This window comes from Carlito syrichta, unplaced genomic scaffold (assembly GCF_000164805.1).
Source record: "Carlito syrichta isolate Samal-C Ts95f unplaced genomic scaffold, Tarsius_syrichta-2.0.1 Scaffold148020, whole genome shotgun sequence".
NCBI lineage: Eukaryota > Metazoa > Chordata > Mammalia > Primates > Tarsiidae > Carlito > Carlito syrichta.
This window is the reverse complement of record NW_007092116.1, coordinates 141,717-156,408: the sequence shown is the minus strand read 5'-3', so window position 1 is coordinate 156,408 and position 14,692 is coordinate 141,717. Positions and strand designations below refer to the sequence as shown.

At 44.2% G+C, this 14,692-nt stretch overlaps 1 protein-coding gene across 1 annotated transcript in view; it reads right to left on the bottom strand.

The window, feature by feature from the left end:
* The window catches only part of RPTOR (regulatory associated protein of MTOR complex 1), a 173,668-nt gene that overhangs the window by 31,104 nt on the left and 127,872 nt on the right, over positions 1–14,692 (bottom strand). Inside the window, exons 17-19 of the mRNA XM_008050496.2 lie at positions 10,760–10,863; positions 9,757–9,940; positions 7,848–7,958 (exon numbers count right to left, since the gene is read on the bottom strand). Of these exons, the coding sequence (XP_008048687.1) occupies positions 7,848–7,958; positions 9,757–9,940; positions 10,760–10,863 (399 nt within the window). The remainder of the gene's footprint in view (positions 1–7,847; positions 7,959–9,756; positions 9,941–10,759; positions 10,864–14,692) is intronic.

Sequence of the window (14,692 nt, the reverse complement as noted above, 5' to 3'; positions counted from 1 at the left end):
TTTTTTGTAGAGACAAGGTCACACTATGTTACTTAGGCTGGCTTAATTGCATGCTTAGATTGCTTATTGCTAGAGTACAAACATATAAATGGTTACTGGATATTGATCTCATATGCTGCAACACTGCTGCATTTGTTTTTTAGTCCTAATAGCTTATTAAATCAAGCTTCTTATGATTTTCAATATTTAGGATCATGTTACCTGTGATTAGAGATAATTTTATTCTCCTTTCCAATAAAATGCCTTTTGCTTTTGCTTGCCTAACTTCCCTGGCTGTAATTTCCAGTACAGTGTTGAAAAAGGTGGCAAGAGAGAACATGTTCTTGTTACCTCCTTTTGGGAAAGATATTTTCACTGTGTACAGAATTCTAGATTGACAATTGTTTCCTTCAGCATTTTAAAGATATTTACATTGTCTACTGTCTTACATAGTTTCTGATGAGAAGTCTATACTGATTCTTATCTTGTTCCTCTGCATGTAATGTGACTTTTTTCTCTAGTAGTCTTCAAGGTCTTCATTATCTTTGGTTTCTAGTGGTTAAATATGGTGTGTCTAGCTATGTGTGTGTGAGCCTGTCTGTGTTTGTATATATCCTGCTTTGAGGTCTCTTTGTTGGATCTGTGGTTAGATGTTTTTCATAATTTTCAGAAAAACTTTTGGCCATTATCTCTTAAAATATTTCTTCTGCCTGTTCTTTCTCATTTTTCTTTCTGGGATTCTAATTACACATATGTTAGACTGTTTCATAGTATCCAAAAGCTCTTGGATGAACTGCACTGTTTTTGCTGTTTTTTCACTCTTTTAAATCTTTGTATTTCATTTTGGGTAATTTCTACAAACCCATCTTTAAATTCATTGATTATTTCCTTGGCTATTTGAGGTTACAGGTAAACCTCTCAAAGGCATTCTTCATCCTTTTATGTTTTTTTTTAAAAAAAATTCTAGCATTTCCATTTGACTCCTTGTTAGTTTTCATCTCTCTACTGAAATTCCTCATCTGTTCATATATGCTGTCTACCTTTTCCATGAATGTTTTCATTATATTAATCCTAGTTACTTCTATTCCATCTGTTAGTCCCAACATCTGTATTATCTCTGAGTCTGGTTCTGCTTGGTCTCTGGATGATGGGTGTATTTGTCTTATTTTGGAGGGCATCACCTAATTTTTGAATGAATCCCAGACTTCATGTGTAGTAGTAGAGACTAGGGTAAACAGATATTTTTAATGCTAGAAATGGGTATGTCTCTATTGCTAGACCATTAGAGAGTTGAGCCAATATAGTGAGTTGTTGAGATGGGCTTGGGTTTTGTTGTTGCTGTGGTCACATTCATTGCACAATCAGCTTCAAATTCTTTATAGTTCTCTTATACTTAGGGCCTTTCTAACAGGAGAGGCTGTTCCTCTCCTCCAGGTCAGCACCTCTGAGAAGGGCTTTCCCAGTCTCCCACCCCAATCTTCTGAGTGAGGGCTCAGTGGAAGTCCATAGAGAACTGCCTATGCAGCCTGTGGCTTCCAAGTGTTCAAGATTCTAGGCTGGTCTACAGTCAGCCTTTGGCAGTTCACCAAGAATTTTAGGCAAATTCTTTCTCCTGCCTGCTCTGCTACAGGTAAGTCAGTGCTCATTGGAGGGCTCACCTTTGAGGCACTGACTTCCTTTCCCTTTCAGGCAACCCAGTTTCCGTGGAACCTCAGCTTTCTGATGGGCTCAAGAAAAATCAGGATATTGTCATTTATTTGAACTTTTAAAAAAATTTCCAAGGTGAGAGTGCTGTTCTCTCCAGCTTTCTACATACTAGGTAGAGGTAGAACCAGGCTGAAGCTTTTTTTTTTTTTTTTTTTTTTTAGTTGGGGTCTCACTCTGTCAACCAAGCTAGAGTGTGGTGGCATGATCATGACTTGCTGCAGCTTTGACCTCCTGGATTTGGGTAATCCTCCTGCTTCAGCTTCCCAAGTAGCTGGGACTATAGGAACATGCCACCACATCTGGATAATTTAAAAAATTTTTTTGTAGATACTAGGTCTTGCTATATTTTCTGGGCTCCAGCAATTTTCTTGCCTCAGCCTCCCAAAGTGCTGGGATTACAGGCATGAGCAACTGCGCCTGGCCAAGGTTGAAGCTTCTGAAAGACCAATATTTCTCACTCATTTAAGGCCAGAAGGAATTGCAGGATCCTTACAGGATCCTTAGCACATGCAGCCAAGCAAAATCAGGACAAAACTCTCTTAGGATACCATATTTAGAATTACTACAGTACTTAATTCATATAACACTGAGCAATTACAATGAAGCATCTTCAAAAAAAGAACACATCTGATTTAATCAACAAAACGGGACCCCTGATTGTTTAAGATCCAGCAATGATTTATAAGCTCAGTGTACACTGGTGCTTCGGCCAAGAATGCTGGAAGACTAGCAGAGAGGCATCTCATGGTCACTGTCTGTGGAATGGGAAGACGTGGCCCCACTGCCCAGCAGGCAAGAGCACAAGTGTCCTGCTGGTAGTGGCCAAGTGGAAACAAGGTCAGAGAACGTAGTTAAGTCTCCCACTTCCACCCACCCATCCATATTCTTCATGCAGCTTTCATCCAAAAACAACTACTCATTCTATTCTAGTATTCCTGGAGGGGAATCGACCTATCCCTTTGCTTTCCTTCTGAACTTTCCAGGAAAGAACAGGAAGCTCCCGTTTTAGAAACTTGAGCTGGGGAGGCACCAGCTGGCCTACTGACGCGGGTGAAGCCCACAACAGACTAAAGTGATGTGGCATAATCTGAGGGTGAGACTAAGTAAAATTCTTAGGCTCTATCTGCCTGGAGGTTTGTGTAAAGAATGTCATACAGTGTCATTTCTCACAGGGGAAAAAAAAAAACCCCAACCCAGAAAAAGTCATTTATGTGGAAGACTATATGAGAAAATGCTTAACGTTCACCGTCTAAGTGAAAAGGGCAGGATATAAAAATTGTACATGTTTTAACATCAATGGTGGGGAGGGAACTGTGGGTGTGCATGGATTAAAGGTGATTTCAAGTATCTAAAAATTTTATTTTCTGAGTTTTTAATAATGCACTTAAGAAACCAGCTTCACGGATGTACAGATACAGTAAAGGTCAGAGCAAGTTTGGCAACTACCCTGAGAGTTCATTCACGCTCATCTGGGCAAAAAAAGACCTGTGTTCTTTGCAGAACGGCCAGATGTAATAGTTTGCTGATGCTTTAAGGGTTGTGCTCAGATAAATGTTTATTCACTCTATACACAATGTCATAAAACAATTTTACTGATATTTTTTGTCATTGAAATTATATTTTAATTCATTTTAAATTATAAAACTAATAATCATTCTTTCTGAAAACATCAAACAGCCCAGAAGTATATGATGGAAAAAGAACAGGTCTTCTGCCTGACTCTAATCCCACCTTCTAGAAATCACCATGACTAGCTTGATGAGTAACTATCCAAGCTTCCTTCTATGCCTATACAGACCTATGGAACCAATTTCATACAATTTGATTATTTTACCTGATATCAAGACATTCAACCAAGCCCTCACAGATAGATATTACTCAATTTCAATAGCCATATAGTACTCCATTAATGGATGCATCTTCTAAAATTAATTCTCCTACTAGTTACTTTTTTTGGTTTTTAACTTTTTGCTATTACAAATAATGCTGTAATGAACATCTTTGGAGATATATCATTATGCATGTGTATATTAGTGGTTTTTAAGAATGTATTTCTCAGAGCAGGATTGCGGATTTTGCAGGTATACATACTCATAATTCTGATAGCTACTGCAAATTGTCCTATACAAAGGTAGTATTTTACCCACCCACCAATAGTGTCTGAGAGTCCTCATCTTCCTACACCCTTGTAAGCCAATCTTTGGATAGAATTAATCTTTGAAATTTGTCAACTGAAAGAAGGAAAAAAATCATACTACTTCTGTAAGCACGCAAATGACAACCCATTTTTAACATTCTTTTGTGGCTCCTAAAACAGATGTGAGATCTGTAAACCAACATAGGGGAGAGAGAAGGTTGTTTCATCAATCAAAGGTGAGCCACGTCCAGAGCATGGCTCTTTTCTGTCACACAGATTTGTAAGAAATCTGACTGTGACCTGATTTTAAAAAGCTAGCAAAAATTGTCATTACAGTTGTGTTTTGGGGAGCTCAATCCTACCAGCCATTTTGCTGCACATTACTGTAACACTGGGTGTAACTTCATTATCTAGTGAACATTTTAGTTTTTTATATACCATTGAAGCAGTTTAGGGTTTGAGGTTCTTTCACTCTTTTTGAGGTTTAATCTTAGCCTTAGAGCTATTTTTAGTTTATATGTGAAGTAGACTAATAAAAAAAAGTTCCTAATGCAGTTTATTATACAGACATGTCATTAGACAATTAATTACATTAATAAAAAGAAAACCCTTATGAATGCCATCTAGAAAAAGTAGGAGACTTTTAAAAAATAAAATAAAACATGCCCTGCTTCTTCTTCTAAAGTTCAGAAAAAGTCTCTAATTAATGTAAAAGAAAAATCACTTCAAGTCCTTAAACCCCCTAAGATTAAGCCCCCTAAGTTATGCAGTTGCTATCAAGAGTTAGAGCTGACACTTAATCACAGCAGAGTGTTATATTCAATTGTGACACCCAGAGCTTGTTGTTTCAAGCTACAACCAAATGAGAGTTTGGTTTCACACACTTAGCATGGTCAGAGGAAAATAATCGCTAATTTATTCTACAATGATTTCCTGACTGTCTCCTGTGTTTAAATGTCAGCTCTACATGGACCCTCCCGGACCATCTCATTTGCAGTATCCATGCTTCAGAACCTGCCGACAGGGCCAGACCACAAGGCTGAACCCTCCAACTCCTCCGTGCTGGTGGGGAGTCTCAGAGATACAAACAGAAGAACACAAAGGCAGTGGGAATTGCTGTTGCGTCTTAAGAGAAGGAGGTGTGGCGTTGGCCACGGAGTGGATGCTGGCCTGGGGCTTGCACACAAACAACCACACATCTGCAGAGGCGTTCCTGACATGGCTCCAGCAGGCTGGCATTCCCCATGCCTCTGGGGAACTTGCCCTGTAATCAGACGACGTATACTTATGGAAGGCTTGCTCATTTTAATGCTTAGGAAAGGAGAGCAAATACTTTGGGAAAAAAATCAAATTCATTTTTTTTTCTTCCCGCCCCACTCTGCCCAAATTTATTTTTAAGTTTAAGAAAGTTGAGTATTGCATTATCTATCCCATTCCTCCCTTCCATAATATATAGATGACTGAGAATAGGCATGTTTCAAAGACTTCAAGAAAAAGCCTCTCATTATTACACCCAGAATTTGCCATAATTTATGGCCATTGCCATTTCATCAAGAAGGAAAACCAGATCATCTAGGTTTCTTAATTGCTTGACCTTATTTGCCTTAAGCAAGGCCCTGTATCAAGGAAATCAAACTCCTGTTAATATTAGACTAATTCCATTTAATTTTAAACAGACTATACCATAGTTCTAAAGGACAACTCACTATCCACAATACAAGTGTCTAATTGTCTCCTGGCTCCTACTCATTTATAATTTGGGTCACCCTTGCTTACCTCATACAAGTTCCAATATTCATCTACTTAACCAGAAGAGCCCTAGTGACTGGGAAAGGGCACTTCTCTCCATCTGCAGGGGGACAACACAGCTAATGCCACCCAAAGGTAAGTAGGGGCCAGCCAACGTGTCTGGGTGAGAGCTTGTTGACACAGCTTAATCACATGCCTCAATGATCTCCTGGAGTTTGTTTCTTTAATACCTTCCCTAAAAAAAGCATGAAGTACCCCACTATAAAGGTACTTCATGCTTTGTATAGAAACCATAGAAAAGCTGGGGGAAAAAAGCAAACTCAGGGTCACCATAATCATGTCCTTTGCAAATCCATAGTTAAGGTTTGTTTGTTTGCTTTTCTTTTTATTTTTTGAGAGACAGTGTCTCTCTCTGTCACTTAGGCTGGAGTACAGTGGCACAATTATGGCTCACTGCAGCCTTGAACTCATAGGCTCAAGCCATCCTCCCACCTTAGCCTCCCAAGTAGCTAGGACTACAGGTATGTACCACAATGCCCAGCTTATTTTCTGATTTTTTGTAGAGATGAAGTCTCACTATGCTGCCTAGGCTGGTCTTGAATTCCTGGCCTCAAGCAATCTTCCAGCTTTGGCCTCCTAAAGTACTAGGATTACAGGTGTGAGCCACTATACTTGGCTTAAGGTTTGTTTCTTTTGGTCTTTTTCTGATGTGCATCTGTCTATGCAAGGCATATTCAACTATGTTCATTCTGCAGATCCAGTTCCTTGGCCTGCTTTTTTCTTTTTAAAAACTTCTATCATGAGCAGTCCCTTATGTCACTAAATAATTTTAATTTTTTTAATAGCTCCAATAATATCTCATCAAATATTTCATTTTTTTTTTTTTATCATTCACCCTCTGCTGGACATTTAAGCGAATTTCAATTTCCACTACTATAAATAATATAGAGATCATCTATATCTGATCATTTTCTTGAGACAGTATTTTAGCAAAGGAATTACTGAGTCAAAGGGAAGAGCTTTTTAAGGCATTTGATACTTCCTGCCAAACTGCTTTCCAGAAAAGTTGGGCCATTTTTATACTTACTCTTAGGTTCGTTTAAAAAATGGAAGAGAGATCTACTCTCCCTTTTTGGCAAAGGGGCTCAATAAATTAGGACTTTATGACTTGCCTCAGGCACTGACTGATGATTTTGTGTTTTTATGGACAAAAAAATCAGTATTCACTGTGAGGAAAAAGAAAGCAGGAACCAAGCCATAATAAAGCATCCAAGTACTGCTCGTGGAAATTACTTAGACATGTCACCTGATATACAGTCAAGAATAGGCTGCAATTTTCCATTTTCAATGATCTACGAGGGAGGTGGAAGAAGGTTTTCTAAGAATGTGCTTTGAACTTAGGGGAAATCTAAACATGAATCCCTGCAGAATCCCCTGCAGAGAGACGAGCAGTAGAGATTCTATGCTGACAAAGTGGAGCTCCTGCCTCATCCCACAGTGAGAGACTCCGGCCATCACCCTGGACATTGGTTCAAGCCTGCAGTGACAAAGCCACTGCATCTGCAGTACACATTACGGCTGTGACAATTAAGCCTGAAAGATAGCATTGTGGAGTAAGCCCGAATGCATTAGAACTTGTCTAACAGTCCCCAAATCTCTGAGTCACCCAATTGTGGCCTGGGAACAGGCCTCACACAATCCTCACTGTTAGGGAACAGGAGAGCCTGGCGTGACCTTGTCAATTAAGGCAAAGTGACACCTGTTACATGGCAAGCTCCAAAAAGGCAGCCTTTTTCTTTTTGAGATGACAGGAAGGAAAATGAAGTCTGCTTCTTTTGCTGTTCTATCTTAACTGTTAACACCCCTACCTTGACAGCAACCCTCCCACAGCTGCAAGCGTGGTGGGACAGGAACCACAGAAGGTCGGTGGGGAGGCTGTAGTGTAGCAGAGGGGCCCTGCCAGACCCTGCTCACTTGCTTCAGGTCATGGTTCCTGACCTGTGACCTGGGCAGCCCCCATCAGGGCTGACGGAGCCACAGTAAGCCAGCAGCGCAAGGGGAGAATGGGGGCTTAGACTCCCAGGAAGGGAGTGTGAACTGGCAACTTGTGTAAGAAGCAGAGGGCCTCAGGCACTGAGGGCCAGAGACAGGGACAGCCAGGGACAGAAGACAGCTGGAGGGCGAGGTCTAGGAGACATCGAGAGTTTGTGTTCAAGGAAGCAGGAGGGACATGCATTGGCTAGGGTTCCACTCTGAATCTGCACTCCCAAAGTACCTTCATGACAGGCTGGGCAAAATATCGGGCACTCCAGTCGCAGAACCCTGTCTGCATCGTGGCGGAGATGAAGCTTTTGTGTCCAGTAGTGTCATCTGCATCATCCGCAGTCTTTGGAAGGTTTGGATCGAGGATTAGAAGGAAAAAGAAACAACAGTCAGGCATGTTATTTATTCCCAGTGCTTCTTTGTATGCCTCAAAGAGCTCACAACAGGCACAAAGTCATCCTGGTTAGCAACGGCCTGGCTTCTTGGGACAGCCATGTCTGCATTCTGGTGACCAAAAAGCCCCAAATGCCTGAAAAGGGATCAAGGGAGCCCCAGCTCAGAAGTGCCATCCATGTCGTGCTCAGTAACAGTGTCTGCCCTTGTCTCTTGGGCTGGCCAGCACGACTTGGCCTGTAAACCCATGTTCCCTTCCCCCAGCCAATTCCAGCTGACTCTTTAGACAGGGCCCATGTGGGTCCACAAGGCCAGTTCACCAACCCTGAAGAGCCTCTGTTGCCCAGTCCTGGAGCTGCACCCCCAGAGGCGACACAGCTTAGGGCTGAGAACAGGGCTCCTTGTGCAGGATGGCCCCGGACACAGAGCACAGCTAGCATGAGCTGGCTAGGGCCTCTTAAGACAGAAGACCCTAGCAGTTGCTTAGGACTGTGCTTTGGCTGTTTCCCAGTATGGGACCTGCAGTGGCCAAGGCTGTCAGAGTCAATATTTACTTTGCTCAGTGAGAATGGGCATGGAGGTTCCCTTGTGCCATGTCACCCACTCAGGGAGGGCCTGAAGGCATCCCTCATGTTGCGCCTTGGCAGAGGGAAGCTCCCCATCATCTGGGGGCAGATACAGCAATCTCTCCCCGAGGCAGTTGCTCTGGCTTGACAGTGGGACCATGGCCAAGGGCAGTCAGGTGGGGTAACTGCACATGCTGGCTGCCAACTGTGCTGCTTCCCTGGACCATGGTCTCCTTCTCTCCCATGTCTGGCCCTCCTGCCTGGCTCAGGACCCAGGCAGGAGGCTACACCTTCGCTTGGAGTTTGTTGGTAATTCTTGCTCCTTCCCTATCGAGGAATAGAGAGAGTGGGGTTGGGGCTGAATGGCATCTGTAGGAACTTGCCCAGCTGCCACGGTGCCCCTTCTATCACCAACATGTTGACTCTTGCTCCAATGGCACTCTGCAAGGTGGCTAAGTAACCTCTTTTTTAAAATTACTGGATTATAAAGTGAACCATCGCATCCCCCTCTGCTGTAGGGAGTTCCTCACTGCTATTGGTGCCCGAGGCAGTCAGGGGTGCTTGGCTCACCCTGAACCACTTTCTTTAGACTTCATGCCATTGACCGAGACAGTGGCAAACATCTAGATGAGACAGCAGAAGTTTCCAGATCAGTGGCTGTCTTACCAGTTCTCACAACCCTGGCAAACAAAAGTACAAATTCCTCTCTCCTGAAATTTCTTTTTCAACTTAAAGGCAAAGAGAGTGTTCATATTTATGTAGTGTGATTGGATGTCTACAGAAAAAACAAACAACCACTCAGAAAAAACCCTCTAGAGCAGCTGCCACATCAAATTGAAGCAAGATACTATTTGCCCAAAAAGAAAGAAAAGCAAATTAATTCATATCCTTATTTTGTTACATGGACATTGTCAAGAACGGTGAACCCAGACATACACCCCTACAATAATCATAAAGAGGCAGCCATGCAGACAGGGGCGAGGGAATGAGGGGCCAGCACCCAGGTCTCCAGGGGCAGAGACTGGCACAAGGGCCAAGGGGAAGGATCTTTCTTCCACTCTGAGGTGACATAAATGATCCAGATCCAAGGTCTCACGCCCCACATCTGGGAAGCAATGCTCTCGGCATCCAGCTCAGTAGATTGCATATTTACAGATCACACAGTGTTTTGAGTCTCTGTACCTGGTCTGGGCCTTTGTCGAACATCTTCCGTGTGCGGGGGAACTGGTGGGAGTGGGGGGTGTACTGTGCCCCCATGGGGCCTGTGGTGCCTGGCCGGCCGGAAGGCAGGTCTCGGCTGACTGGCTGCTTGACCACGTCGTTGGTCAGGCTGGAGCTGCTTGTGCTGGATGTCGGCGGGGAGCCTCTGCCACGGGGAGAAGAATAAACGCCACATTCTTCCAAGAGTCTGGCACTTCGAGAAGAAACACTAGACAACTTCTAGTACCACCCACCTCAGCCAGAGGATGCTGATGGCCCTAAGAACTCCCTCAAATGCCCTACATAGCAGTGTGACTCCCAAATCTCAACTACTGATGCTGAGTTAACAACTGCTCTAGCTATGTGCCTGGTGGTATCTAAGAACTGACTTTCAATAAACATAGATGCCCCAAGAGGTCAGCTAGGACAGGACTCACAATCCAGCTCAGAGCCAGGTGGGCCAGGACGAGTCAGTGGCATGCGTCTGCCCTACTTGAGTCCTGTGCATGGTCATACTGCTTTCTGCGGTGTAAACACTGATGTAACAGAGGAAAGTCCATCTGTTGGTCACCTTAAAGAATTTAGTTTCTCTCTTACACAATTCTGAAAGACCACAGACTCATGCTTAGTTCAACTTTTGCTGTTATGATATGTGCAAATGAAGGATTCCTCAAGACGGGGAAGAATTCTAGGAAGGATCTCAGGTCAGACAGATACAGGGTGAGTGTGAGAAAGACAGGGGTGGGAGGGAGAGAAAAAGAGGAGGAGAGAAAGGAGGAGGGAGAGAGGAAAAGAAAGAAAGAGAAAGAGAGGGTGGGAGAGAACACATACATGCTAGAAGGAGAAAAGAAGAGGGAAATCAATGAGGAAAGAGAGAGCAAGGAGACTGGCAGTAACAGAGAGTTAAGTGAGTGGGATCCCCTCCAGTCACCATGACAGACCTGTGTAGATGAGCTTGTTGGCAGGTGGGATGTGGGCTACTTACCCCACCTGGTGGATATGTGTACCCTTGTTGGTCGGGCTGGCGGGGGCTGACTGTGTGAGAGAAGAGGTGTCCAGGATGCGCTGGGGCCGGGCATTCACCGTGGCCTGAGGAGCAAAGGCACAAGGGAGTGGAAGGTCAGGTGGGGATGACCTCTGCTGAGGCTACAAGGCAGAAGTACAAGGTAGGTAGTTGCTTTCGAATAGCTTCAAAATTGCAGAAAAGGGCTTTTAGCTGAGGAAAGCTCAAACACCAGTGGAAAGTTCCAGTTGAACTTTTTCCCCAAGTGAAACCCTGAAGATAAATGAGATTCTTTTACTCTTCTAGAAATATTTCACCTAGGTTCAGTGCGGCCAGAGGGATGGCTGTCTCTGAGGTGTGAGGAGGAATCTCTGCCCCTGGTTCTTGAGGAGTCAAGACTTGAGGCACTTGTTTAGGAAGATAGCAACCATCACACTTCCTTCCTTTAAAAAAGAACCACTTCTGGGGGCCAATCTTCACCGTCTTCCCCTTTGCCTGAGAGGTCGAGCCTCCATACCACTTTGGCTTTGAGTTCAATCCTCTCAAACTCTTCAGCTCTCAGTTGAGAGTCTGTGTGTTGGGGCCCGGAAGGATCACCCATGTGCTCTCTGAGGACTGGGGTGGCCCTGGCAGGAACATTAGTTCAGGGTTAGAAAGTACTTTACCAATCAGGTGGTCACTAGGATGGAAAGTCATCAGAAGCAGCCCAAGGACCATAATCGTGCAATTGTTTACGCCCCTCTCTGAATTCCTGGAGAAGCTGGTGAAAACCTTCCAGGGATATGGGGGAGGGGAAGGGGAAAACTACAGAGGGTCTGGGCTTTTCTCCAGTGGCAAAACAGGCTCTGTTATCCTGGGCTGATATGGGACCAGATAACTGAGGACTGTCCTAAACACCATCCTAGTAGAGGAGCTGGCACGCTGTGTGGATGTGAGGCATTCATCTCTGGGGCAGGGATGGCTCTGAAATTTGCCCTGTGGGGAGGACAGGCTGGCGGGGGATTGTGGGGGAGGGGGCAGCTGCCCATGGTGGTGGGGGAGGCAGGGCAGCAGTCAAACCAGCAGTTGGCAGTCCTGACACAACTACCCACACAGGCAGTGCCTCTAAAGATCAGTCACCCTACTCAAGGGAAGAATACCACTAGTCTTTGCTTTTATTTTTCATATTTCAGGGCCAGGCTCAAAACAATCCCTTTCAATGCAGCACTCTGTGGATGGAGACAAGATCGTAGGTTCTGTAAACATCCTGCCACAAACATTCGCAGGGCTTGAAATTCTACACAGAAAAAGATGTGTACCAGCTTGAGACTTGGCGTCCAGGAGGGAAGTGGTTTTGTTTGGATTTTTTAAAAGTAGGATTTTATGTAGATTTGGAAACCAGCTGTCTGTTGAAGTAATAAATGTGAGGGAACAATGGCACATGAATGATCACTGCTCATCTGTTGGCAAAACTTCCCACTTGCCAAGTTGGTTTTGGGCCGTTTTGCTCTGAGCACCCAGCACAGCAGGTGGGGCCAGGGTTCTGTTGGGTTCTAGACCCCAAAGATAGTGCACATCCAGAAGGGCCTGATGATGGCGAGAGGCATCCTCCTCTATGTCAGAAGGATAGGCCCAGCAGCTCCACTAGGTAGCCACTGATGCCTCAGCCAAGAGTCATTCATTCCCCAAGCACCAGCCCATTGGTTCTAAGGCATGGGCAGCACTCTGAGCCAGACAAAACCTCGATCTGCAAGAGTTTATGCCTGAGGGGAGCCCTGCACCGGCCTCACATCTTTTAATTATTCACTTAGAAGTTAGGAACCTTGTACCTACAATTCAGTCAACAGATAGAAAATTAAAGAAAACCAAACAATCATAAAAGTCCTCATTATATAACATCAACATTTTCCTGATAATCCTTTTACTTTACGATGAAAATAGCAAGAAAATGGAACCGCAGTCTTTAAACAATGTTTCTATTTTACAAGAGTAATACATGTTCTGTATGAACTTGTTTTTGCCTTGGTACTTAAATTATTTGGCCAACCCTCCATACTCACACACTCCCCCCCCCCCCACAAAACCTGAGAGCCATAAGATCCCTTAAAAAAAATCCCTAAAGAGAGAAACGAAATGTGAACTTAAAAAACTATAAACTTAATATATGCCTTCTCAAAATTTCTGGAAAAACAGTGGGAGGTGATGGGGAAGATAGAAAACTTTTGGGATTGAAATAAAGCCTCAGCAAACCCACAGCGCTTTCAGATGCTTACGGAGCACAAAGGCTCAGCACTACCTGGCTGTCACTGGTGACTCAGGAGCCCCCAGGGCATCCCACTCTGGCTGTGGGTCTGCACAGTCCCCTGCCACCCTTGACAGAGGTGTCAGTGGGAAGCAGCAGTGGAGCAGCAGGAGCCATGGCAATGAACTCAGCTCACTCTTTGGGATAGGGAACTGATCAGCCCTGGGCTTGACTATGTGCAGCCTGGAGGCAAATAAGACAGCCCACTTTATGTGATTTATACCTATGGCTATTGCCACGAAACTCTGATTTTATATCATTTCTGGAAATCCTGAGAGAGATGGGCAGGTACTGGCTGGGAGATTTTCATGATGAGCACTAGTGGTCAGAGGGTGTTGGGTTTAGATGGTGCAGTCTTTAGTAGAACACTTCCTATTTGTTTAACAAACATTTGTTCTGTTGTAGCTGTTATGTGCTGGGTGTGGGGTCACGATGGTGAACGTGAGCAGAGTGTCCCCTAGGGAGGTGACCAGGCAAACCTGCCTGTCTACACCATCTGTGTGAGAACAGAGGATACTCAGAGAGCAAGGGTTGCAGGTGGCATGGCAGGGGGGAGGGAGGAGAAGGGGAGGCAGCAGAGACTCTAGGGAGAAATCTTTCTGAATGGTTCCTGCCACTATCTTAAATGGAGAGCATCCCACCAGGAAAAGTTAACAGAAAAATCACAGCATGATTGTAAATGTTGGGGCGCGGGATTACAAATTGCAGAGGACCAAGTGGGGGCCTATAGACCTCAGCATCCTGCATGGGCCCTGAGCAGCCTTAAGGATATACAGCTCTTCATGGCCATGTGCCTGTACCCCCACTTCACTTACAGCCTGCAAAAAAAATCACTGGACGTGCAAACTTTCCCTGTTGGAAGGTCTGAGAGAAGGTTCCTGGCTGCTAGTGGGTCTGAGTCCAGAGAGAAGCAGCAGCGAGAAAGTCGAGGACATGGCTACAAGACAGTACCTTTCTTCCACTCTCCAAGCTAGCTTTCAGAGGCAGCAAACACAATTTTGTTAACAGTCAAATTCTCAGCTCAGACACTTCAGAGTCCAACATAAACATAACCATTTTCTGTGAGGATGGACATGTGTGTCAATTACCCACCACTGTCCGGGTACAATTCATGGAGCCAGGCCTGGAATGAGACCCACTCTTCCTCCTGGTCCCAAAGTGTTCTTCAACTGAAATATATCATCTTACAAAGATACAGGAAAGTTTGATTCAATGCAAAGAAATATACTGTAAAGACATTTCACAGTAGAGACTTGGACAGTAAATTTCCCAACTGGATCTTGGTATAGTCAGGGTTTGGGACAACAATGTAAGCTTCTGGCTGCTCTATCTTGGGAGGAAGTACAATATTTCACTGTGTGTTCCTGTTAATTTTATATCAAGGATCTGGATTCATGTGTGAGAAACTCTTAAAAAGGGATTCCCAAAGGATGAGCCAGAGGTAATTTGTGGCTAAGTATAATGCAGAGGCCGCTGGTTGCTTGATAATCGAGAAGAGATACCTGTAAAAGCACCTGCTTCTATTTCTCTATAAGTAATTTTCCTGCCAAGTGCATTTAATAGGTAAATAATATAAATTTTTCTCTGGAAAAGTCCTAGGTATTATTCAGTTAAAACAACATGGAGACTTTAAT